This window comes from Poecilia reticulata, linkage group LG11, assembly GCF_000633615.1.
Source record: "Poecilia reticulata strain Guanapo linkage group LG11, Guppy_female_1.0+MT, whole genome shotgun sequence".
Lineage (NCBI taxonomy): Eukaryota > Metazoa > Chordata > Actinopteri > Cyprinodontiformes > Poeciliidae > Poecilia > Poecilia reticulata.
Genome location: NC_024341.1, coordinates 5,880,337 through 5,907,645, shown reverse-complemented (window position 1 = coordinate 5,907,645; position 27,309 = coordinate 5,880,337). Strand labels below are relative to the sequence as shown.

The 27,309-nt window shown below is 41.9% G+C and overlaps 1 protein-coding gene across 4 annotated transcripts; it reads right to left on the bottom strand.

Moving 5' to 3' along the window:
- Positions 1-828: 828 nt before the first annotated feature.
- On the bottom strand, positions 829-27,309 carry tent4a (terminal nucleotidyltransferase 4A). 4 transcript variants are annotated; one of them, XR_001777098.1, is made up of 14 exons: positions 22,046-27,309; positions 19,633-19,756; positions 16,800-16,846; positions 16,583-16,703; positions 14,871-14,978; positions 12,252-12,380; positions 11,146-11,359; positions 9,911-10,037; positions 9,725-9,828; positions 9,453-9,637; positions 4,895-5,053; positions 4,137-4,713; positions 3,981-4,046; positions 2,760-2,829 (listed from the first exon to the last, which is right to left on the bottom strand). XR_001777098.1 is itself a non-coding variant. In XM_008421435.2 (13 exons), exons 1-13 carry the CDS (start codon positions 22,864-22,866, stop codon positions 2,674-2,676), a joined length of 2,469 nt encoding a protein of 822 aa, XP_008419657.1. In that variant the 5' UTR covers positions 22,867-27,309; the 3' UTR covers positions 829-2,673. The 4 variants fall into 4 exon arrangements, 2 of the variants coding, with proteins under 2 accessions (XP_008419657.1, XP_008419658.1); XM_008421435.2 differs by lacking the exon at positions 3,981-4,046 and having other exon boundaries at positions 829-2,829; positions 4,540-4,713; XM_008421436.2 differs by lacking the exon at positions 3,981-4,046 and having other exon boundaries at positions 829-2,829; positions 4,660-4,713.

Sequence of the window (27,309 nt, the reverse complement as noted above, 5' to 3'; positions counted from 1 at the left end):
ATGGTTACCCTAAACATTTAACCCAAGTACTGTGGTACAAAAAAAAGGTAGCTTTAGTAAACATAATGACCTCAAACAGGAAAAAGTTTAGTTGGATCGAATGTCAAAACAGTAAAGTTTTTTAATAAAGTACTTGCATCAGGACAGTAGTATTGTAAACCCTTTACATACAAAACACAAACAAGAAACTGGCAGTTTTAAAATGTTTATTTAAAAAATAAAATAGAAAAAAATATATTTACATAAAAATGTCAAAAAAAAAAAAAAAGAAAAGCTTGGCAATGGTTCCCTCTGGTCACTGATAGACGAGTGTCCAATCGGAGGGTGACATGAACTGACATGTGATGGGCTGCAGGTCACCAGTTTAAAATCCCTCATTGTGTCCCAATGGAGGGATGGGGAATATTACATTGCATCTACATGTGAATCTCAGCGACCCAGTCGACGCTCCGTGCCTCTTCATTCCTGCTCGCCTTTTTTCTTAAAACACCAATCTGAACAAGTGAGGATGATAAGGAAAAATCTGAATAAGACTCGTTAGAACCGTTCTACAGACCACCGGGGGCATGAGGAGGAGGGAAGCGCAAAAGAGCAAGTCTCCTCAGACCGCTGAGATGCACAGAATCTGAATCCATACAGACTTCCAGAGATAACTCACAACTCTAACCCAGCGAAGGCGCCTTCCTTCACCGATTTCATTCCAGGTTCAGAGTGGACGACTAGTCAATCACATCCACTTCATCTCTAGCTATTTTATCTATAGCCAAAAACATCTGAACCACCTTCGATTTCCACCCTGAATGCATGACAAAAAACGCATTATTGTGATTTTTTTTTTTTTCCTTTAAACTTTTGGTTAAATGTAACAAAAATAGGACGCCAGATGCAGTTTTGACCGACAGATTAGAGTTGCTGAGCTTTCTTTGAAACAAGAACATATAAATAAATAGTTTCAACAGTGCTGAAGGAAAAAATCTCAGTAAAAACTCAAGAATTGTTTTTCGGACCACTTTGGCGACCCCTTTTGTTGAAAGTGCCGCCGGCAAGAGAGCAAGCCGCTCTCCGGGCGCACTACCGCAGGCTTTTTTTTTTTTTGTGTAATTTTTTTTTTCTATTTTTTTTTTCTGATTAAAAACCTGCAATGGCAAGTCAAAAATTATCAATTTCTCACACACATTTTTTTTTTTTTTAAACTACGTCACACACTACACCAACCCAAGACTTAGTCGCTGGCATAAACACCACTCTCCCCAGTCCGTATTTATGACATATGTAGAAAACTATAGACTTCAGAACACGTAAGGGCCTTCATTTAAAAGAAAAAAAAAAAAGTGGGGGAGGGGGGCGGAGTTCACATGAGTTGGCTCGAGCCTGAGCGTCAGTCTGAAGCGGTGTAGTCATGGGAACGTACAACGGTTGACACGATAATCAAGAGGAATCCTTTTGCATAGTAATAACACCAGTTCTGCTCAGTCTTCCACAGACCTGATTGAGCGTATATGTATATGTGTGTGTGTTCGCAGAAAACAGACACACACTCCGCGTAAACACAAAGAAAGGCATTGCAAACAATTATCGGAAGTACCTGGCAATTAAATATACACCAGATTCCTGAATGGAATCAAAATATAATTCCCTTTCTTAAGAGTTCTTGGTTCAGGAAGAACTAACTCCCATCAGGTCTCATCCTCCCACCTCCTCTTTCTTTTTGTTTTCTCCCCCCATTTGTTCCAAAAAGGAGAAAACCTCATTGCTGTGTGTCTTAATATTGTCGGTCTGCACTGATTTATATCCATTACTGAGACTCTTGATCTTTCAATTCAAGTAAGCTGAGCTGAAGCATTTCCTAATCCCGCCCACCCTCCCTTTATCCCCTGTGTAAAAGATTTAGTGGAAGGAAGATATGCACAATCTTATCACATCGACAAAACTTCCGAGGTTGAAACTCAATGGGAAGTAGGATGAAAAACAGACAATATTGCAATCAAAGCTTTCTTTGACCTCCACATTGATGCCAAATAAAGAAGATCAACACATTTGAAGGAAAAAAAAAAAAAAAGAAAAAGGAGGAGGGGGCGGGGGCGGGGTTTAAAGTTTAAAGTCAGGTCCATCCCAACTTTGTCAGTACAGAGATGCACGCTCTAAGCCTCCACAGATGTTGCCCGGGGAGACGCTTTGTAAACAAAATTTTACAACTACAAAAATAAAAATATAAAAATGCCTTTACATATACACACACACAATTAAATAACAGCTTTAATTTTGAAAAGAAAAAACATTATTGCACCAAACAAAAAAAACAAAACAAAAAAAAAACAAAACAAAAAAACTGCTCAAGTGTGCTGAGAAAAAACATAAGAAAAAAGAAAAAAGTGTAACACCAAACCACAAGCGGCTTTGCCGAAAGGGTTGGAGAGGTAGTGCCGTCACCGCCGGAAACGACAACAAAAAAAAAAAGTGACAACACCGACAGGAACATAATACTGAAACGAAAAAGAAGAGCGGAGGACGATACGGATCTAAAGGGATGCTGCTCCAAGGAAAAAAAGTGAGAACAGCTGGTCTCTGATCCCTCTTTCCGTCCGTCTGTCCCGTTTAGGGGTGTCAAGTTGGGGAGACCAAAAAAAAAAAAAAAAGAGGGAGAGAAGGTTAAAGGGGAAGAAGCAGTGGTTTCTATCTGCTGAGGCTGACGGGCAGGCTGTCCCTCTTCCTGCGCCGCGTCCACGAGTTGCGGTGATACTGCGCATGTGTGTGTCCGCGGTTAGCCAGGGCGGCTCCGTTCACCGGCGGCGGGTTGTGGAAGCCCTTCACGTTGAACTTTGTTCCACTCTGGGGATGAATTAAAGGAAAAACACAGAGGGGGACACAAGGAGTTACCTTAAAAATCACAAAGCTGATAATCAGATTCAGCTTGTGTTTGTGTTCACGAACAAGGAATTTGACTTTCATATCAAGAGCATTGCATGCGCAGCTGTTTTTTAAATACATAAAGAAGGAGGGAAAAAAAGGAAGAAAAAGAAAGGCAGGTTTGCTTAGGAGAGTAACTGACTAAAACTGTACGACAGCCAGCCATGTTTCTGTAGCAGGAACCTAAGTTTGTGTCCAGCATGTGTGGCTTCTGCAGAGATGTAATCTTTGGATTTTGAATTTCATCAACTAAGGAAGCAATCATCAAAATGAACAAAAATAAACACTTTAAATACATCATTAGCTCCGTTTACAATACAAATGTGCGAAAAACTTTGATGGTGTTCCGCTAAAGTAATAAAAATAATAATAATGTTGCAGTTCCGGTGTTTTCCATCAAAATTGTGAGGGGTTTTTTCCCCCTAAAATTGGCATGTTTCTATTAAGCAAATTTATTTTTCTAATTCCAATTTCTACATTTCAATTAGAAACATAATACATTTTTTAAAAAAGTTTTGATACGTTTTTGCGCTAGCTGGATTGAAATTGGTGGTTTTTTTTTTTTTTTTTGCAAAACAGTAACAAACACTTTTTTTTTTTTTTTTGCCTCATATCAGTTTGTATGCAGCAAAATAAGAATGTAGCTCAGGTTCTGTTTACATTTGTCACCTAAGATTTTTAATAACTTATCTTGTGACCAAGCTTATTCCCTTGTGTCTTTAATCCATTTTCTTATCCAATAAAAACACTGCAAATTGTTTTTCAAAATTAGCAGAGTATTGATATAAATGTGCACATTTGTAATGAAAACGCAACTACCTATTACACAAGCAGACTTACATTGCACAGAACATACTAAAAACAACCGAAAGAAATGCAAAACATCGCACCCAAAAAGTTGTCAAAATATACACCTTTTCTTCAAATTAAGGCAAACATGTCAAACCCTTTTTTACATTCATCATAATTAGTTATTTTCTCTTTACTTGCTCAACAACAAATTAAGCATGCGATATTTCAATGAAACAGAGAAAAATAAAATAAAATTTAGTGTTTCAAAAAAAAAAGTTAACCTTATGATTTTCCCTATGGTGCAAAACGTTTGGACACCGCTGGTGTCTAGAACAAGCAAGTAGCATCTAGAAAAAAGAGGGAGCAAAACTTCTGGTCAGAATTGTGTGAGCAGGGCGTAACAGGAATGCATCAGCTCATATTGACTCTGTGCTAACCTTGAACGGGACAGCCAATGGGGGAAATGTGCGAGCAGACCTGCCAAGTAAAGCTCAGCATCTGTTGCAAAGATGGGGGCATGAATTTGCAGAATTGCTCTGCGGTCTTCTTAAGAAGCACAAATCTGGATATTTTATGGGGAAATCATAAGACTCAGACATCCAGCTTTACAGCTGAATATCTCACCTCCAGTGTCAGGTGACACTTTTCAGTGTACTTGCTGCTGAAAAGAAGCAGGTTTGTGTGAACCAAATGTGAGAAAAAGAAACAAAATAAAAAGCAAGAGTGTCTGGAACTTGTAAAAGACGGACGAATAAAGGATGAGTAAAGCGTAAGGATGAGTGAGAGACAAGGTTTCCCTTGATGTAGTGCATGAGAGCGTTTGCAGCATCCGGCGCCTACCTTGTGTGTGTGGCTGGAGTGGGGGCTGAGCGGAGGCTGGGGGCTGGAGGGGGCAGGGGTATGAGCATGGGCTGGGGGGGGCATGTGGTAGAAGGAGGGGAGTCCGGTGTCCATACACACCTGTCTGCCAGGCATGGAGTGCATTGCTAGACCGCTGGGTAGCGAGACGTGAGCCTGGAGAGCAAACAGGACAACACTGGGTTTCTATAGAAAATATATTTAAATAAGCCATTTAAAAAATAATAATAATAATTTTAAAGATTTTTCAGCTTGATTTTTTCCAACCAGTAACAATAGTGTTTTTGAGGTTCAAGTGTGCCATATATAGCTGAAGGAAAGAAGGCTTGCAGCCTACCTGTGAACCCGGAGGAAGCAGCAGATGGCGTCCTCCCATGCCGTGCTTTCCGGTGCCCAGGTGGATGCTTGGCTGCAGGGCAAGGCCGAGCGCCGGGAACGACGCGTACGCCGACAGGGTCGGAGGAGGGAGGGTGTATGGCAACGCTGAGTCAGAGTCCTGGCAAATAAAAAAAAATAAAAAAAAGCTGAGAATAAATCTTTTCCGGAATGTACATTTTCTATTATCGAGTTCGTCTAAAGTTGACTGATCGTTATCAATTGAAAGATAAGAGGCAATTTTCTCAAATACCCTAGTTTTCTCTCCTGTCAAGGAGACCAACCTTGATAGGAGGTTGGTCTCTATAAAGGGCAAAATTTTTCAGAATATGCTGCATTATTTTTTTAAATTACAATTTTCTTACATCATTTTGTTTCTGCTGTATTAAATACCAACTGTATAAACAAAAAATGTGGTTTCCTCACACTATTAAACTTAAACATATTTATAAAATATAACAAAACAGGAACCTCTTAGGTTGCAGAATAGAAAAACAAAAGATGAAAAAAATAAAATGTTTGACCCACTTAATTCCCATGAACAGAAAGAATTTACTCCACATATAGAAACTGATAACTGTATAAAAGTTGGACGCACACAGATTGGTTTTAAATTATATTCTCCCATCTGTGCTGAAAAATATTTTTTGAATATTTTCTGGAAGGAGCTTGTTTGATAATGAACCAGTTTACAGTCGTTGCTCTTGAAGGAAAGGTAAAGCTTCGCTCCATGAAGAGCATTAACCCATGACAGCCCTCAAAAATCAACCTTGCTTATTGGCTTCATGTTTATTTCTTGTTACATTTTTTCTCCGTTACGCTCTCTGCTTTTCTGACATCTTGTCCTCACCTTCAAAGCACAACATTAATTCCTGAATGAGAAGTCGGCACTCGGCTGTATGAAGCACCATTAAGGTGAAACTTGAGGAACTTGTTCGAGTGTTTATATTTCCAAACAGAACCGCATAAAGTTCATTTTGCCTCTCACACCAAACTCTGTTCAGACAGTTTCTTTAATCTGGTCTCAATTCCCCCTTCCTTGGGTTGCCACCTTATCGTGGTGGAGGGGTTTGAGTGTCCCAATGATCCTAGGAGCTATGCTGTCTGGGGCTTTATGCCCCTGGTAGGGTCACCCAAGGCAGACAGGTCCTAGGTGAGGAACCAGACGAAGCGTAGCCTGAAGACCCCTATGATGAATAATAACATTGGACTTGGTTTTCCCTCGACCGGACGCGGGTCACCGGGGCCCCACTCTGGAGCCAGGCCTGGAGGTGGGGCACGATGGCGAGCGCCTGGTGGCCGGGCTTTTACCMACGGAGCYYRGCCAGGCTCAGCCCGAAGAGGAGACGTGGGTCCCCCTTCCAATGGGCTCACCACCTGTCGGAGGGGCCAAAGGGGTCGGGTGCGTTGTGTTAAGGGCGGCAGCCGAGGGAGGGCACCCTAGCGGTCTGATCCTCGGCTGCAGAAGCTGGCTCTTGGGACATGGAACGTCACCTCTCTGGTGGGGAAGGAACCGGAGCTAGTGTGTGAGGCTGAGAGGTTCCGGCTAGAAATAGTCGGCCTCACCTCGACGCATGGTTCTGGTTCTGGACCCAGTGAGGGGCGCAGGGCAGGAGAGGGCATACTTGTTGCCATCTTGGCACCTGTACGTTGGGGTTTACCCCGGTGAACGAGAGGGTAGCCTCCCTCCGCCTACGGGTGGGGGGACGGGTTCTGACTGTTGTTTRTGCTTACGGGCCGAACAACAGTTCAGATTACCCACCCTTCTTGGAGTCCTTAGASGGGGTACTGGAGAGTGCCCCTCCTGGGGACTCCCTTGTTCTACTGGGGGACTTCAACGCTCACGTGGGCAATGACAGTGAGACCTGGAGGGGCGTGGTTGGGGGGAACGGCCCCCTCAATCTCTACTCGAGTGGTGGTCTGTTGTTGGACTTCTGTGCTCGTCACGGATTGTCCATCACGAACACCATGTTCAAGCATAAGGGTGTCCATATGTGCACCAGGACACCCTAGGCCGCAGTTCGATCGATTTTGTCAATGTTTCATCTGATCTACGGCCGTATGTCTTGGACACTCGGGTGAAGAGAGGTGCAGAGCTGTCCACTGACCACTACCTGGTGACGAGTTGGCTCCGGTGGTGGGGGAGGAAGCCGGTCAGACCTGGCAGGCCCAAACGTGTAGTGAGGGTCTGCTGGGAACGTCTGGCGGAGTCCCTGTGAGATGGAACTTTAACTCTCATCTCCGGCAGAACTTCGAACACGTTCCGGGGAAGGTTGGGGACATTGAGTCTGAGTGGACCATGTTCCGTGCCTCCATTGCCGAGGCGGCTTATCAGAGCTGCGGCCGCAAGGTTGTTGGTGCCTGTCGCGGCGGAAACCCTCGAACCCGTTGGTGGACGCCTTTGGTGAGGGATGCTGTCAAGCTGAAGAAGGAGTCCCATCAGGCCTTTTTGGCCTGTGGGACTCCAGAAGCAGCTGATGGGTACCGGCGGGCGAAGCGGCATGCGGCTCGGGTGGTTGCTCAGGCAAAAACTTGGGCATGGGAGGAGTTTGGAGAGGCCATGGAGAAAGACTTCCGTACGGCTTCGAGGCGATTCTGGTCCACCATCCGGCGTCTCAGGAGGGGGAAGCAGTGCAGCACCAACACTGTTTATAGTGGGGATGGTGTGCTGCTGACCTCAAATCGGGACGTTGTGGGCCGGTGGGCAGAATACTTCGAAGACCTCCTCAATCCCTCCAACATGCCTTCTGTTGAGGAAGCTGAGCCTGGGGACTCTGGGTTGGCCTCTCCAATCTCTGGGGACGAGGTCGCCGAGGTGGTCAAAAAGCTCCTCGGTGGCAGGGCCCCGGGGGTGGATGAGATCTGCCCGGAGTTCCTTAAGGCTCTGGATGTTGTAGGGTTGTGTTGGCTCATGCGACTCTGCAATATCGCATGGACATCGGGGGCAGTTCCCCTGGATTGGCAGACTGGGGTGGTGGTCCACTAAGCCTCCCTGGTAAGGTCTATTCAGGGGTCCTGGAGAGGAGGGTCCATCGGATAGTCGAACCTCGGATTCAGGAAGAGCAGTGTGGTTTTCGTCCTGGTCGTGGAACACTGGACCAGCTCTACACCCTCAGCAGGGTCCTGGAGGGTGCATGGGAGTTCGCCCAACCAGTCTACATGTGTTTTGTGGACCTGGAGAAGGTGTTCGACCATATCCCCAGGGGGTCTCTGTGGGGGGTTTTCCGGGAGTATGGGGTACTGGGCCCTTTGATACGCGCTGTCAGGTCCCTGTATGACCAGTGTCAGAGTCTGGTCCGCATTGCCGGCAGTAAGTCGGGCTCGTTTCCAGTGAGAGTTGGACTCCGCCAAGGCTGCCCTTTGTCACCGATTCTGTTCATTACTTTCATGGACAGAATTTCTAGGTGCAGCCGAGGTGTTGAGGGGATCCGTTTTGGTGGCCTTAGGATCGCATCTCTGCTTTTTGCGGATGATGTGGTCCTGTTGGCTTCATCAGATCTGATCTGCAGCTCTCACTGGAGCGGTTCGCGGCCGAGTGTGAAGTGGCCGGGATGAGGCTCAGTGCCTCCAAATCCGAGGCCATGGTCTTGAGCCGGAAAAGGGTAGAGTGCCTTCTCCGGGTCAGGGGGGTCGTCCTGCCTCAAGTGGAGGAGTTTAAGTATCTGGGGATCTTGTTTACGAATGAGGGAAGAAGGGAGCGGKAGATCGACAGGCGGATTGGGGCAGCGTCTGGCGTGAATTGGGCGCTGTACCGGTCCGTCGTGGTGAAGAAAGAGCCGAGTCAAAAAGCGAAGCTCTCGATTTACCGGTCGATCTACGTTCCCACCCTCATCTATGGTCATGAGCTTTGGGTCATGACCAAAAGAACGAAATCACGGATACAAGCGGCCGAAATGGGTTTCCTCTGCAGGGTGGCTGGGCTCTCCCTTAGAGATAGGGTGAGAAGCTCRGTCATCCGGGAGGGACTCAGAGTAGAGCTGCTGCTCTTCCACGTCGAGAGGAGCCAGTTGAGACTCGGGCACCTGGTCTGGATGCCTCTTGGACGCCTCCCTGGTGAGGTGTTCCGGACACGTCCCACCGGGAGGAGGCCTCGGGGAAGACCCAGGACACGCTGGAGGGATTACGTCTCTCGGCTGGCCTGGGAACACCTTGGGGTTACCCCGGAGGAGCTGGAAGAAGTGGCTGGGGAGAGGGAAGTCTGGGCCTCCCTCCTGAAGCTGCTGCCCCCGCGACCCGACCCCGGATAAGCGGCAGAAAATGGATGGATGGATGGATGGACTTAATTCCCTCTGCCATTTTGATTTCTATGTTGCTTTATTTGCTTAAGGATGAACAGGGGTTCCCTCTTCTGGATGGAGGCCATCTACAACACTGACAGACGGTCTAAGAGGACGTTACAAGCTAATCGACTGAAACCAACTAATCAAAAAATCCATTAATCCCTACTGAACTTAATGAGGCTTTGCAGCATTCTTTTTTTTTTTTTTTAAAAGAGCAGAATCATGAAAGGTGTGTCTTACATTGTCGGAGCCAGACAGCGAGGAAACGGATGAGGCCGATGAGTGCTGCTTGGGGCTGGAGATGGACATGGGAGAGTCTGCGCTGTGAGGTGAAGCAGAGTCCCTCTGCTGATCCTCAGGACCTACAATACCAACACCCAGCACACAGGACTCCTGCTCCGAAATGGGCTCCTTGGGAGAAGACGCTACAGGAAAACATAAGCAATGATTCACACAAACAGAAGGAATCTGTGACAACATCTTAAAGATGCTCTCTGGAAGCCCATTGCTACCTCTGTTGTCCGTCTGCGATGAGTCCTTGCCTCCCCACTTCTTAATAATCCACTCCCTGTATTCAATGACTTCTTGGGTTAATCTTATTATCCTCCCCAGCGTGCTGTGGAGTAAGACGGACATTTTGAAATGAGCGTCTCGCTCTGATCCGTGGAAAAACAAACACTTCTCGGCTGAATCCTCACCTCTCGCAGTCTTTATTGGGGTAGGACTTGGCGAGCGGCGTCACGGCGTGACTGAGGACCGTGTAGGCGTAGTCAAACACCTGCTTTACGTGCATGGCGCCATAAGAACCCCTCCCCACGTCGTTACCTACGTGGGAAGAAAACAAAACTGGATGTTGCATTGTTTCATAGTTTTGCTTAAGAGAAATTGGGATATTATTTATTGATGTGCAGTTAGAGTAAAGAAAACATTTGAGTAAGATACGTTTTCCTCTCTGATTTTGTTATCCAAATTTTACTATACAAGGAGTCGGTGATACTATTAATTGTTCAGTTTTCCCCCTTTTCTCTCAAATAGGTTTGCAGTGCACAACATAATTATAAAATCAATCACAGCACTATGTCAGATTTTCTTGATTCTGATCTCATCTACTTCTGCAAAGGTCTGAACATTAGCAGCTGAGAGACTGGGTTTCTGCAGGCTTCACCAACTCCAATTTAAGACTTTAACACCATTATGAATGGAATTTAAGACCTATGCTGCAAAAGAAATGCACAAGCTTCGCCCAGCCAACTTGCGATAAATTTGCACTTACCGGCGAAAAAAAGCTGGCTAGCTAGCAAGGGTATGTTAGCAGAACGCAATTAGCATGTCTGTGTGTGACAAACTTTAGTCTGACAGAAAGTCCAACCAAGACAAAATTTAACATCTGTGATTAAGAAACTTAATCCCAACTCAGCTTTTTAAATGAATTTAAGGCAACTTAAGACCTTAATTTTAGATGCATAAATTTAAGACTTTTTAAGGATGCACGGACAACCTGGAGACGGCTGACTGACAAACCCGCCCACCAGGTCACATCTCCATGTGCGCAGTTTACATTGGTTACTCAACTGTTGCTAATTTAGTGATTTTGTTGCTATACTAGACTTCTCAGAATAAAAAAAAATGTATTTTTTCTTTAAGGTGGGTCTCTGCAGAGCGTATGATTAGAGAAAGCAACACTTCAGACATTTTTTCAGCTTATTTGATTTTGCAGTAAAAAGAAAATTTAAAACCAGAGCAATGCAAAAAAACAAAACACAAAGCAGGTTGGCACGGTGACAAGTTAGAACCCAGAAATATCAATAAATCGAATGTGTTTCCATCAAAACCAGGCTACAGAAATAGTAAAACTCTGTTTTTTTTTTAGCTAAGTAACAGAAAACGGCAAAATGTGTGGCTTGAAGAGTTTGAGTTTGATTGAGTTGCTTACCTGGAAGCAGTGGGTCCTCTATGCAGAGCATGGATGGGGTGTATCCGTTCGTCATGGTCTTCATCACTTCCTCTTTGGTAACGTACGCACCTCCGTTTGAGATGCGGATCCCTGTTTTCAAGTAGTTGAAATGGCGGCCATACAACTCGAAGAACTCGATCAGCAACACGCCCAGGTTCTGGTTGGGGTCTCTGGCGTCGATACGTGGATGGAGCTGAGGCAGAGGCAGAAAATATTTTTATATGTTACTTCTTAACACTTGTACATAAGAACTACTACTAATCATAAAGAGTAGAAACTCCAAAAGAAGATGGGTAAAAAGCGTTTACATAACCGTAAATTTAAGATTTCTTCAGAGGGAAAATAATTTTGAACTTAACATTCACCTATCGATTCTTTTTTTTTTTTTTTAGATCTGGAGACAGAGGATTATGGAAAAAGCTTCAACCAACCATTTTTGTGTTAATTTAGCTATATATTTTCCATCACTTATACATTTAAAGACTCAGTGACCATCCACTTTCCATTTTATGGTTGAGCCTATGAGATCTCCTGGGATTTCCAACAGGAGCGATTTTTTTAAAAATTGGGCCGACACCAATGTCCAATATTAATAGGAGTGCACCGATTGCAGTTTTCTGTCCGATCATGATCTTTAAAGACCCTGACAGATTCTGATTCTGTCACATGACTCAACAGAAACCACGTAACTACTCCTGAAACACAAACAGTGATGAGATGGAAATAATAATCGGTTGTTAATATCAGTCCAGTTTTACATGTTGGACTGAAACCGATATGTAAAGAAAAAAAAAGACTCACTATGGTGATCTCAATATATCATGCGTCCCAAATTTCTAATAAGGTTTCCTTTGGAGAGGAGGAAGGCACAGAGCAACACAGACCGACCACCTGGGACTTAATGACAAACACTGGATTTCATAGACATTAAGGGTCTCTGAAATACTACACTGTGATGGAAAAAAAATATTTTTCTCCCTACATTTTTCAACATACATTACTTTTATGAAATAGGAATTTATTTAAAGGCTTTTAACATAGGGTACCACTAACAGGGGCTGTCCTGAAAGCTTATACAACAGTACCTGTAGGAAACTGATGACCATAAGGATGAGGCTGTAAGAGCTAATGCCCCCAGTGAAGACTTCGTTCAGATCCCTCTGCAGCAGAAACTGCTTCAGCACAAAGATCAAGTAAGGCAGCACAGGATACTTCTGGAAGAGACGACAAAACACAAACAATGAGAAACTTGTCAATTAACTGAGAGGAAGGAAGAACAAGTCAGGAATTTAAAGCACGGAGTCACACTCTGCTGGTACAGGCTAAAAATCACATACTATTAGAACAGAAATAATTAAATTGTTATTTTATTACAGGAGTAGGAAATGTTGCTGTTGTGTTTTAAGTGAGAGGATAAAATATTATGCAGTTCATTTCTACCCGGCAGATTCAAACTAGGAGTGCACTGATAAATCGGCCCCAATATTTTTTATTTTGGAAGTTCTGCAATCAACTTTGTTGATATATGTAGCAGGTTTTGAGACAAAAGAAACAATCAGCATCAGTCAAAATCAGAATCGGCAGGTCAGGCTTTTTAAAGATCAGTAATCAGCCAAAAAACTGTCATCGGTGCACCCTGATTTGAACCAAGGATTCAGGTTTTCCCTACTTTAGCATAAAAGAAAAATGTCAATGAAAGGTGAAATCTTCACATCTATTCCAGTTAGACAAGCTTCACATAGTTAAAATAATTTGAAAATTAAATAACACTACAACTGCATCAATAAGACTTTTCAAGTCCCAACTCCTCAGGTTGTGCCTACAAATTTGAGAACCATTTTAAAATTCAATAAGCCAAAAGATCAAACTTGATTTTTCCCCTAAGATTAGGCATAGATAGCAAACCAGTAGCAAAGGTTTTAAAAGGTTTGTCTTTTCAATACTTTCAATGAGACAAAAAGCTGGAGAGACCAGAGTTGATCCAAAAGTGAAATTTTTTTTGGGGCAAAAAATAACTTAATCTTACCCAGACTTATTTTAGGAAGGCGACAACAGTAAACATTGTTAACTAATATGCATAAATGTAGCCCAATGCAGATAGAGGATTTGTGTAGCATCAGTTTCATGTTAATCAGAAAAGCAACTTTTCCTATTTTTCTTTGGAAAACTACTCATATGAAAGATATAATTAAAGCTTTCTCTAAGGCAGGGGTCCCCAAACTTTTTCCTGTGAGGGCCACATAACTTTTCCCTTCTCTGGTGGGGGTCCGGAGTCAGTTTGTAACAGAAAAAGTGTTACACGTTTATCACCTGCGCTGCCGGAAATTGTTGACCGGGGGGAAATAGGGAGGGGGAGGGGCGCGTTTCTCGATTGATAGGCTCGAGAAACAGATAGGCTTAGGAATGGGCAAAAACCGTTAGTGAAACGGTCACTGGGACTGACTAGTACATATCCCATTGAGGGATAGTAACTTTAACATATGAATTCCTCAGATGTTAACATAAAGGCTTGTTTTGAAGTATAAGCTGCTACTTACAGGCATTGCTTCGAAGAATTCGACCTGGAATGCAGCGTTCATAACAAACACGTGTGTTCATCTGCTCTACACTACCGCTAGCAAACAACCGTTCTGATTAAATAACATAAAAGTCAAGCAGTTCCCTAAAAGTCCAACAGATGGCAGCAAAATACCCACAGTTTACAGGACACACTTCCTGCTAAAGAGCCTCCTGGTGGTTGAAGAAAAATCCACATATAAACCGGAAAATACAATGTATGAAAAAAAAATCTGAATGCTCTCTGGTATTGTTCAGGGGGCCGGACCAAATGTGGAGGCGGGCCGGATCCGGCCCACAGGCCATAGTTTTGGGACCACTGCTCTAAGATATTGAAGCCTACAAGAAGCCCTTGCTCCAGCTTCTATTACACGAATACTTGACATTTAATAACAGCTATTCACAAAAGATGCCTCTGAAACAGATAAGCTGAGGAATGGGAATCACAAGTATGACCCATGATGGGACAAGAGCTCGCTTTGCTTTGTTAGCATGCGGAGACACCTGGTGCTGCACCTCCTTCCCTGAACACCTCGCATGTGAAGATGAGCCATCATCATCACTCGCCGCTCGCCGAGCTTGACGCTGAGTGATGCTGAAGGCCCAGGCCTCTCAGGCTGCGACATGCATTCCCGCACGACGAGAGAGTAAACAAGGTGCGAACCAGCGGCAGGCGAAAGAACGGATCTGACAGCTTGCTGGAACATAAGCTGCAGACATTCCTTTCCCCTCATTAGCCAATAGCTGTGACTGACACGGCTACAGATCCACCTTCAGCAGGAATTCCTTCAGAGCCAAGAGGTAAGAAAACTCCAGGCAGATGAAGAGATTTCGACAACAATCCCAATTAGTGCTTAGTTTTTTTTTCTTCTTACGTTTAAACAGAGATGAGATACTAGAGTGAACGACTGACTGCTCAGCGAGTCGAAGAGGGAATTTCCAAAGTTCTACTTAAACGCTAAAGCAAGAACTATAATTACGTGACTTGAGTGGCTTTTTGTGTCTATTTTAATACATCTACATGACCTTTTCCAGCTCTATCCCTCCAGCTGTGTGTATTCTGGGTCGGCCATTGATCTGATTTAGCCGGAGACACTCGCAGTGAACTTGCGTCTCGCGTCTATGTGCGAATCTGAGTCGTCGACAACCTTTAAGTAGTCTTTAATGAAGCTTGCCGCCTTCACCCCGCTTTTCATGTTAAAACTGATGTCCACCTTGACCTCGGTCTCTTGGTCAGTCAGCTTGATGATCGGCACCTGCAAGAGAGATTTAAGAAAAAAATTAATAAATAAAATATACACAAGGTGTTAAACGACATTCTGTGTCCCACTCTGAGGCGCTTCAGAGCGGAGAAAAACTAAACCATGAACTGTTTTACTCTGGCAATTAAAAGGGAAATGCAGCATTCTGGCAGTTTGCCAGGGTTCTGTGCAAATACCACAGGATATTAATATGTGCCCGCTTCCAGAAATGCTGCTATATTGTTACCGTGAGCCCTCCCACCCAAGCTGTTGAACAAATTACGATTAGCCGTGGAAAGATGGCTCTGGCTTTAACACAATGGAGGGAAATAATGGCAGAGGGGAACCGTCTCTGACCTCAGGGTTCCTACGTGTTGGCTGAGTCAAAACTTAGTAACTCTGAAGACCGAAAGAGGTCAGTGCCTTTTTCCTAATCTGTTCCGAGAATTTCCTTAACTTGTTTAGCTAGAATAAGTAGCCGTAGGTAGAATTAGCATAAGACAACGTTGTTTGTTATTATTTCAGTCATGAATTGACAAAGCAGGCTGTTACAGCACACCTGCACTAGTTTGCTAACGCGCTAATTGAGTTTAGCGCGTTAGCTAGCTTTCAAAATGTTTAGCACACCTAGCTTCCCTTAAGTTACTTTTTACAGATAAATTTACTAAATTGTTACTGTTTAGTAAAAGTTTAATAAAGTTTTAGTTATCTTCAAGTCATTAGACTTTTATATTCATGGTCTTATTTTGAAGCAGGTGAAGAATGTTTATGTAGCAGTTCCGTTTCCCCTCCTTACGTTCTCTCCCCTAGGCTTTATTTCAAACGAGAATTAAATATGAACAAAATATAAGCATAAATACCTTATTCAAGACCATTCTAGAATATGCAAATTATGTCAAAATTACAATTGTGCTCTAGGGTTGTAGTCCTAAGCGCAGAAATAATTTGAATTGAAGTTAGCGCTTTAGCATAGCACTAAAATGTCAGCAGAGCGCTATAGGGTTAGTCCAGCTAACGTTTTAGCTAGCAGAGCTAGCTGATTGGTTATTTATTCAATCAGGACAGCTTCTCCCCCCCTAAGAATAGATAGTTACCATAACTAAAACTGATTTTTATTTTTATTCAGTCTATTTTTGTCTGACATTTTAACTTTTTCGTTGATTAGAAATATTGGGGTGACAGAAAAGTACCCCAGAACAAATCTGTGAGGGAGTGAATGGTAAAGTATGTGCAGTAATACAGATTTAACAGTCATTTAGCAGCCTGAGCCAGAAATTGTAGCCGTTAGAGAATATGTGAAGAGTCTTTGACAAGGATCACAGGTTCTGACCCTTGGAAGTCCTGATCCCTATGAGCATTCCCTGGAAATGAGTCCAATTATTGCTCTAGCATCAAAAATGTAGGAAAAAATAGGAACAAGTTCTTCTAAACTGGAAAAAATGGACAACCAATCACAGACAGGGAGAGTCTTAAGTCTCCAATAGTCATTTTTGCTTGTTTAACGACATTCTTTATTGCTATGGCAGCAATTAGATGTTCATGAAGATCTTTAAAAGGAAATGTAATAATGTAAACAAGCTGGAGTAAAACATAAAAGATCTAAGCCACACTTTACTTACTGTAGCCTTGTCCAGCACTTTAATGGAGAAAGGTTCGGCCACATTGTGTTTCCGTAGAGCTTGCTCTAGCTCTTGAAGCGGAGGGCGCTCCCACTTCCCTAACACCACCAGGTCAATGTCGCTGTGGGTTAAAGGAGAAAAATTAAACAACGGCAAGCATTAAATAAAAGCTATACAGCAGGATTTAAAGTGACAGTCTGTCTCTGCAGGACCTTACCTTGTTGGAAGGTAGAGCCCTGTGCTGAAGCTGCCAAATATCTGAACCTGGTGAAAATTAATCAAGAGACGTTACTCAAGTACTGCTGAAGATAACCACATCTTTCTAGGTGACATATTTTTAAGTCATGATGTCAGTTGAATGTTTGCAAACTGCCATCGACAAAGGCATTTCTGGGTTCCACTCAGGAGACGTAAAGCCTTGCCAAGGTGAGTATACAGCAGCCAAATGAAGCACACAAAAGGTTTGGAAACAAAAGGCTGGGGCTTTATGGAGGGGAGTTGAAGTGAAAGCTCTTGAAAGGAAGCAGAATGAAGTTCTTTCCCTTTCCTTCTGTTAAACGCGACAAGGCAGCGGCACGGGGACGGGTCTGAAATAACAGGCTGAGATGTAAAAAAAAAAAAAAAAAAAAAAAGGAAGCTGGAACAAATGCGGGGACTTGAGTCCATTTATCTAACAATGTGGCTCACAGTGGAAGTGGGAAAGGCTGGCAGCCAATGAATCACCGCCGCTCGTACTTTATGCCGTTAAGTAACGAGCGGGGAAATTACATCAGTCTTCCCGCACTGCGTGACCCCTCTGCTTCTACATATAAGTAATTAGCACTTTAAAGAGGAAATGTTATAAGGTTGTATTATAACAGAGTACCTGCAGGATTCAGCAAGTCAAATATACGACTTTTTAAGACGTTCTCAAACGCCAACCTGAACAAAAATGAATATCAGAGAAGGCTGATTCAATTCCTATGGAACGATGAAGAAATCTTCAGAAAAACGACCAATGATTTTCAGGCATGTGAAATTTTGCCCTCTATACATGCGAGCTTGCGACGAGACAAAAAATGATAAATGTTTAAGACTTTTGCCGTTATTGCCTCCTGTGTGTTGGGTTTCACCCCAAGTGGTGGTGACTTTTGCGCGTCGCTGTCATTCGTCGAGTCATCACCCATGTTAGACGCAAAGAGCTAGCAAGTTGCTAGCTAGCTACCGGTAACTGGCAGGCATATATTAGCTGCATGTTACCGGAAGCCTCAAGACGCAATTAAGATGTCTGAGTAGTCTCAAAGCTTTGTCTGACAGAAATGTCCAATGAGAAACAAACAACAAAAAAACTACATAAATGTGAATATGAGATTAAAAAAGTCCTGTCAAAACAAAAGACCTGTGATTAACGTTTTAAAGGCTGACGTGGATTATTTGAATGAATTTAAAACGTTACTTTTGTTGAGATAACTTTTTAAATACATGAATTTAAGATTTTTGTTAAGGATACGCGGACATTCTGAATAAAATGTTCAGATACATATGAACATATTCTGAACGAAGGTTATCAAAATGTAATTTGATTACACAATTATTTTAGGAAATTAGGTTATTTCCTTAAACCATTTAAGAATTTATTTATTAATATAAACGCTTAAATCTGAAGTAAAAGAACAGATTTGTGACAACTGGAGCAAAAACAAATTTGATTCCACGCCGTTGCATTTGAGGCAGATAAGACATGATTTGCTGTGTAATACCACCAGTCACCACAAGGGATTTTTTGCATATTTAAAATAAGTACTGTTTTCTCAGAAAATGACTATGAACAGGAATTATTGAGGCATTTTTAGATGCATCAACTTCATATGACAATTCTGTGGTTATTGAGTTTTAGGTCTACTCAGCTCCAGGTTCTTGTCCAGTTCTGGTCATTTTGGTTTATTAAAAACAGACAGAAAGGACTTTACATTCAAACCCTTTGTCGGTAAATTCAAAGCTGACAAAGTGGTTGTTTATTGATATATCGTCGATAATTTGATCTGATCGGTAGCATATGCTGCAGAGACGTACCGAGATCCTGTCTGGTTACCTGTCCAGGTCGTTGGCTGGTTAGAAACTCAAATATCAGATTTTTTTCTGATTAGTGAACGCAGCAAAGCTAAGCATCAACAGGTTCTCTTCAGTGGAAAAGATTTTAGCTCAGTAAAAAGAGTCAAAGTCAGCGCAGATGGTGTGGATCATGCTAGTCAGAAGAATCACACAGATGTAAAAAGCCATTTCAAAGGAAACGGTATTATTTTTAGACATGTTGAGACGGGTCTGTGAGAAAGAAGGACTTCCAGTAGATACCAGGAGGACTGAGCAAACTTTCTCCGTTTGATCTTCCTGAGCTTCCAACCAGCTGGGGAACATGCTGGATTGGAAAATATTGGCAGCTTTCAGGACATTTCAGAGCTAAGGGTAAAGGTCAATGTTCCATAAGGATCACACATTATCATTCTAAGGTTAGTTGACGCCTATTTCAATCGATTAATCAGGATTAATTTGATTAATTGTGCCAGTCCTGCATTCCTTACACAACTCAATTTAAATGCTTCTTTACACAATGTACAATTTCAAAACAATATTTTGTTTACATATTAAAAAAAAAAAAAAACAGAACAGAACAGAAAAATAAAAAACGTTTAAAATTGAAAATATATAATTATTTTGAGTTTTTGTTGATGTTTCAAAATTCTAATTTGAAACTTCAAAGTATTAATAAAATGCATCTGTTATCAGCCTTTGAGTTTTATATAAAAATAAAACAATGCAAAAAATGCAATCATAAAAAAAAATTTATTTGGGCCACCCCCTAAACATTGCGGCCCTGGGTTACTGCCCTATAAGCCCTTTTTAAAGTCTGGCCCCTTTCCAAGTGGCTGAAGGAAAATATAGAAACACAACCCTTACAGTTCAATGTTGCAGAAAACGAAGAATTGAGAGAGTTAACGACACTTTTCAAAACGGACCCAACTCGGGACAGAGCCGAGCTTCAGAGGAGGTGCCGGTGAACTCATGGATCTTACATCCGCAGTAGGCCACAGCTCCTTGATGATCATCTCTATTCGCTTCACCACCTCCTTCCTCATAGCTGCCTCTTCAGGTCGCGGGGACATGAAGTTGTAAAAGTCCATCACCTCTTCGTGGAGTCTGAGGAAGAACAAAACCCAGGGTCATCATAGAAGGAATCATAGAAACCATACGCTGCTGGAATCGTTTTCCCTCATACAATAATGTCATAACGTTATAGCACTCAGTGTTGGATTATACCTATAACTAAAAGGGAGTACGTGAAACAGGTCTCTGCATATTTTAGGTCCAAATGTTGCTGCATTACTGTACGTCTCGCTCAAGCTGCTTACAGTTGGGAGCACCGCTCTCTTTAACGACATCCAGCTTTCTGCCGGGCGAGCGTGTCACAGCATACAGGATGAGACTGCAGAAAAGAGCAGCATTTGGTCACGCAGGTTTCTCACGCTGGTATGGCAGCAGGGACAGCAAAAAGAACTCGACAGCTTCCAGGGATAAAACCTCCACCTTGTTTTCTGTCCTCGTACTACCAAACCCTTCTCAGAGCAGCTACTCATTTAAAAAAAACAAAACAGAGATCCTCTATGTCGGAGGCTGTAACTAATATCATATGTAACAAAGTTATCAGTAGTTTTTGTTTAATACCAGCCTCACATGATGCGTTATTTGTAAGGCAATTTTTATTAGCAACTTTTAAACTTTTTAGGAAAATTCATGCGTCAAGATGTGCAGCACCTCCCACTATCAAACCATACGCCTCCAAATCATTTATGTACGACAAACAGAAAGCCAATTTTTCCTCGTTTAAATTATGCATATCTTTTCATTTACACTTGAACGTCATAAAAATAATAAGCAGCAACAGCACATTTCCACAACTGTGTTCAAAATAGATAGAATAAAGTTATCAGTCAGTCTGTCTAAAATATAATATGCAGTCTGCTTTTATTTAGCCTCGGTAGAACAGGTTTAAATCTTTCAAAACAAGGTTTCTTCACCCTAGGAGGAGAAATACAGTTATACATTACCTATATAGTGCACTGCATAGGAAGCAAGCAAACAATTGGAACACTGCCACTGCTTCCTTTTAGCGATATAACGGCAGAAAACAAGCTGATCAGTTCAAAAACTGAGCAGTTTTTGACAGAAAGCCTCTTATATCAAAATACTACTATTACTTCTAATTTGACTGCATCCTTTACTTGCTATACATTTTTATTTGCTATACAGCCCCAATAAAAAGGTATTCCCACTTGCTTGTATCAGTTAAAAATGTCTGGTCATAGTCTGTAGTGAAAACTGAAATATGGCTCCCCCCCCTTCAATTCTAATTTTTTTTTTTTAAACAAAGCTGATAAATGTACATTCCTGATTTAAAAAGTCAGACACCAAAACATTTCACTGTGGTCTTTGAAGGGTGCTATACGTTTCCTTGCTACCTATTGCAAGTAATGGATAGCTCTTTATTTCAACATTTAATTTGAGAAATATTTATTGTTTTGACATAAGGCTTCAAAAACACCTTAAACACGCAATCTTCCAATAATTTTGCAAACTTTACAGGTCGCATGCACTACATAGTGAATTTACTTGGTCCACTGGGTAGGACACAGTAGAACAATTGTAGCTATAAAACAGCAGAGCGCCAGCTAACCTGCCAATATGAAGGAAAAAATTATAATTAAAAAAATACAGTGATGGCTATCTTGTTTTTTTTTTAATTCCTTAAAATAAAATTATAATTATGCACAGACTTTAAAACTTAAATCATCAAATAATATAAGTTATTACTTCTGGCATGTTTGAGAATATTTTCATGTCTTACTGAAGTATCCATAGAGAATCTAAGAATATATATTCATAATTGTAAATTTAAATACAACACTTTCAAACATCCCAGTAAACAAATCAGGACACTTCCGGTTCCTGTCAATGGCTGCGTACCAATTGTTTCCTAGTTCACTCACTCTATGGCGCCTTGCGATAGAGTGGAAATTTGGGACATACTCAGGGCGGCATCTATGATTTATATGCGACAACACAAGTCTTAAAAATGCTTCAATTGACATTTACTGATAATATCACAAACTTTCATGCTCAACTTCAACAGGAATAAATTCTTAAAAAACAACAACAACAAAACTACAAAGTGAGCTACGTAGGACACTACGTAGGGACCAAGTGGACAATTCAACGGCAGTAGACTAGCCAGCCAGAAAAAAATATAAAAAAGAAAGGATTAAACGGACATCTCTAAAAGTACTCCACTGTTTGATTGAGCTGTCATACTTTGAATACAACTATTCACTAAAACCTACGTTAAAAAAAAAAACCCTGATGGCGGACACTTGAAAGCAACGACAGAAAGACAGACGTTACTCTCTATTTTGAATTCTTAAAGCAACTCACCCAAGCACTCCTGAGCTGTATTTCCTCTTCTTCCACGGCGTCCAATTGTTCACATGATTCCCATTAGTGCAGTTCGAAAGCAGGTAATTCATCCCATAGGTACTCGCCTTGTTGTCACTTTTCCTCCGGCCCGGGTGGAGATTGTGTGTGTGATTAACGGGCACGGCAGAGTGGTGGACCTGATGCTGCTTCGCGCAGATCTGCTGCAAATTAAAAGCCGGATGCTCCTCGGGGCTGCGCTGATGTTGCTGATGGTACAGGTTCGCGTTGTTTTCCGCGCCGTCGCTCAAGCCGAGGAGCAGACCGGCGCCGCCGACGTTCTTGTTGTAGTCGCCCCCCACGTTTCCACCCAAAGTCCTCTCGGGAAGCGAGCTGCTGGAAACGGGACTCTCTGTCCCCGACTCCTGCGAGGACGACGAGGAGACGGAGCCCGTCTTCGGGATCGGGATTTTGGCCCCGCTCGGCTCGTTCGCCATCGGGAGGGAGCTTTGTGCGGTCCCGTTGGTCGCCGGTGTCCCTTGCGTGGAGGTGGCCGCGCCGCCGCTGCGTGCGGGGCAGTTCATGATGCTGTGATGGCTGCTGCCGTTACTCAGGCTGCCTGTAACGTTCCCGTTGCTCGGGCTGCAGGCGCTCTTGCACGATGCCGCCGCGGCCGCCACATTATTCAAAGCCATCAAAGCCGCATAACTCACACACCGGCTGTGGTTCCGAGTGTGAGCGGAGAGCGTCCGTACTCCCTGAGAGGTCTCCCAGATTTGCATCCATAAGGCGTTCGCAGGTCCTTTCTGCTCCGGCTGAATCCAAGCTACCCTCGGATCCATTCAACTCCTCTGCCTGGTAAACCCCCCACCCCCCACTCCCCCGACAAGTAACCTGTCGTTAGCGAGCCCGTTTTGAATCTGCGCCGCTGTACCGGTTCCGACGAGACTCGCTGATCTATTCGGTGTCACAGAACGAGGCGGAATAAAAACATGAAGTCAATTTCGGACCATTAATAAACTGGCCCTCGTAGCTGCAAGAATGCCGTGATTCCTACGGGAATTCAATATGGCGTATTCTCTTCAAATCAGGCGCATGCGCTCTGCTCAGTTTTTTTTTCTCTTTTTTTAAATGACTGTGCCCTCATCCACCCACTCCTTCTCTCTTTTTTTTTTCTTTTTACTCTTCGTAGTCGAACGAATGAAGGATATGACAACAGAAACATACGACATTTTATTTGATAAATGTAGGATTTACAGCGAGCGAGCAGTTGATTTTTTTTAAGCAGTTTTCTGGAAGTTCAACGAGTTCGATGAAACCAGGATTTAAATTTTCCGGCTATCACCAGTAGGGGGTGCATGGAAGGGAAACTACAGGGATCCCCCTCTATGCCATAACAGAGTTTAAATCTTTCATCAGGACTGACAAATATTGGCACCCTAACCACAAATTGCTGTCCTAGAACATGTAATCACACGTTTAAGTTGTAGAGATGGAATTCTGATCATACAAATTGCTATTTAGTAGCTGCTAAATTGATATGTGGGATAAAAAAGCCTCCAGGCTGCTACAGGAAAACAGAAGAAAATCTCCCCAGAACGTACCTTCCAAAAGTATTCAGACCTCTTTAAAATATTCAGACTTCCAACCTTTATGTATCTCCTTCTTATTTTATTTGACATTTAAAAATCTGTTTGAATACAAATTTGCATTTTGCTCCTTCCATGTTCATCAACTTTGACCTTCTTTGACCTTCTTCTAACAGCATAATGCCGCCATTACCATGTTTTATTGTGGAGTAAAACATGGTAATGGTGTGTTAAATCAAGGCATGAGAAGTGTGACGCTGGTTCCATTTATCTCGGAAGTTGGAGCTGGGAATGACGTCACACCCGAGTTAACCATCATTCCTGCTAGCATAAAGGGAGAAGTCGGGATTTCAATACAGTAGTCACTGTTTGTGCCACCTCTTGCAAAGATTGTTTTAAGCTGTATTTTCCATAAGCAAACACTTTTAATTTGTTTGGGCTTATTGTTGCCGGAGCTAAGGGTATCATTCATTCTAAATACGCTTGTAGTCTTGTAAAATAAACATGTTTCCAGCACAGCTTACTACTGCTGAACCTGGGATATATTTGATCTCAAAAATGTCGATTGAGATTTCTTTGACTTTTTGAGTGGGAAGTCCGATTTCGGGGGCATTCCAGCTGATTTCCAAGTCCTCACTACAAACAGAACACACTGTTAGCATACTGGGAGGAGTGAGAGTGGTTGATATTCCAATACGGCAACACCCAAGTCACCATTGTTTGTAGCACCTCTTACAAACTTAATCTTAAGACGTACTTCTTCATGCAAACACCAGTTTTAATTGGTTCTTTTACAGTTGTCAGAGCTACATGTAACATTGATTATAAACGTAGTACAAGTGTGTGTTATAAAATAAACATGTTTCCACCACAGCTTGCTATTGTTGATGCTAGGAGCGGCCATGTTGGATCTCAAAATTGACTCTCTGGCTTTCCGAGTGGGAAGTCCAACTTTGAGGAGCATTCTGGATGATTTCTTTCCAGCTGGAGAGCTGGGATTTGTTGCCTTTGACTACAAATGGAACACCCCATTAACATTCTTTGAGTTGTTGGGATTCCAAAATGGCGACGCCCAAACAGCCATTGTTTGAGGCTACAAATTCTTACAATTTCTACCCGCAATTCTTGAGTTTCGACTACATTTCAAACTTACCAGCTAGTAGTGTGTCACACTTATTAGTATTGAAGTAGCATGTAAGTCAAGTGGTTCAATTTCTAAATGTTTCTTCTTCTTCTTCAAAAAAAAAAAAGTCTAAGCAATTCAAATGTCCTGGCAGGTTTGCTGTTCTTTCATAATCTTTTAATCTAATGAGAGTAAATTGCTTCACCATGAATTCTTTTGTGAGGCACTGCGTGTTTTTGCTGTGTTAGTGTAACAGGAATTTCTCCCTCTCTGTTTATTGTTACATCCGTTTTTTTGTTTTTTTTTTAAAGCAGATGGTGTGGATCATTCTAGGTGCTGCTCTCTCCAAACCTTTAAAGCTCTAAAGTGCCACAGAGTTGCTGGATAAGGCGAAGCAAAACCATTGTGTATGCGTACAAAAAAGGAGTGAGAGAGAGGAGAGGGTCCACTCGCATAATTTCCAGCCTCAGTCTGTGTTACTCATGTGCGGCATGTGACCCCGTCAAGGAAACCTCCCTAAGGGAAGCCATGTGTCAGCTAGGATATAATGTAGCTGTAGCATACTTAGGGATGTACACAGCTCCTCACTCACACTGTAAGCCAGCGGAAATCAAGTCAAAACACAAGCTTCAAAGTGACAGAGTAGCCTGAGAAGGTTATTGCTTTCAAACGACTGCTTTATCTTACACTCATCTTTTATAGAAGGGAGCATAGTAAGAGATCCTTTACAAACATAAAGAGAAGAGATTTTCCAGATGTTTATACATATGAATTCTTTTTATTCTAGACTGCCTTTTATTCATCATAACATGGACAGATTGAAGATAAAAACAAAACAAGACAAAGCTGAGAAATTCAAGTCTGCTCAATAGTGCCCTCTACAGGCACGAATAATTGCTCGCGTATTGGTAGCAGAACATTTTGTTCCCTTTTTTTTTACATATGCAAATGCTTACTTCAATCTAGACAGGAGGCATATTTTCCACCAATGTTAATATTAACAGCTATCTGTAGACATAATGAAGACTTTTCATCTTTTTTGTCATAAAAAGAAAGGATTTTGTAATTGACATTAACACTGAGAATATCAATTTTTATCTTTTAAATGCAGGTTTCAAATCAAACTAGATTATTGATTAGTATTTTAATGAAATGCTGCACTGAAAGCTTTATGGAAGTTAAAATCTGCCCCGACTGGACAATTTAATGTCACAAAGTGGAATATAAGACTATCAACTATAGGTCGCTATTATGTTAAAATGAAAAGTCATGACTCAAACAATTAGTCATAAAAATAAAAAACTACATCAGACAGTAGGTACTAAACTTTTTTTACTTTTAGTAATAGGTACTGATGACAGAACCACAGGATTTATTTAAATGATTAAAAAATAAATGTATACAATTATCAAAGGATATTTATTTATTCTGTGTAATCATCTGTGGCACATTTAATTACATTTGCTGTAAATTTGTGGGACATTTGAATCCCAGATGTTCCAGATGTAAAACATAACATAGCACTTTGCAGCTAACTTAGTTGTTTGTGACAAGTTATTAAAAATAAGTTGTAGGAAGTAGCTGTGTTTGTGGTAAATAAATCTAATTCCAGCCTTAAAGGAAAATATTGCTTAGTGAACATAAAGAGTCATCTTTTAAAAAAAAAGATTTTTCTTAGTAACTTAAATAACCAACATCACATTACATCAGTGCTATTTAATTTAAGTATTATCCATCTACTGTAACTGCTTCTTTTCATAATTTTGATACTTTTTTGTAACTTTATGCTTTGCTCCGAGTGAATAATGGTTGAAAAGACGGAGTCTGATTTCTGGACTTAACTGGCCGTAAAAGAAAACTATTTTAGTATGACTAAACAACACAAATCACAGATAAAAGCGGCATAATCACTATTTGATTGATTAATTAGATAGACATCATTTCACTCCAAAATATTTCTGTAGATACGTTTGGAATTAATGTTTTATTTTAGGTCTTGTACATGCAGTTAGTGAAAATTATACAGCCTAAACCTCCCACACTGCTTGAGAAGGCCGAGGAAATCTTCTGAAAGCTTTCATCAAGACACAAAAGAAGAACGAGGAAGATCCCACTTCCATCTGCCCCGAAAATGAATGATGCTAAAATTAAGAGGAAGTCTCATTTAAAACTGTCGAGTGTAATATAGTGATGCAATTACAAGGAGCGTGGCTAAAGAGGATGCATGAAGGAAACGGCCCGGAGAAGAAGCAAGACGCCAAAAGGGATTTGGAAAATGAAAGACGTCAATCTGTGACAGAGCCGCCACAATTCATCACGCTTAGATACAGTAGTTAAGTTTTTATTGATGACGGGTGGAAAAATTACAGCAAAACACATAGGTCTGCAAAAAATGTTGACGGCGACATCTCGGTATAGCACTAAGCTGAACTGCAGAGCCTTAAAGGGGCAGTGTTATGTAAAATAGACTTTGTAACATTATAATGGTAAATCTAAAACATACTTGGAGTGTTGCTTTGATTCTTTCATGCATGTTTGAAGAATCCTTTAATCTCCCGTGGCAACCATTCAAC

Coding starts and splice junctions, on each gene's coding strand:
- tent4a (XM_008421435.2), bottom strand. CDS start 22,866: ATGGATCCGAGGGTAGCTTGGATTCAGCCGGAGCAGAAAGGACCTGCG. Junction 19,757..22,045: donor TACAGCTCAGGAGTGCTTGG/GTGAGTTGCTTT, acceptor GTTCTTCCTCAG/ACTCCACGAAGAGGTGATGG. Junction 9,829..9,910: donor CCCAATAAAGACTGCGAGAG/GTGAGGATTCAG, acceptor CTTACTCCACAG/CACGCTGGGGAGGATAATAA.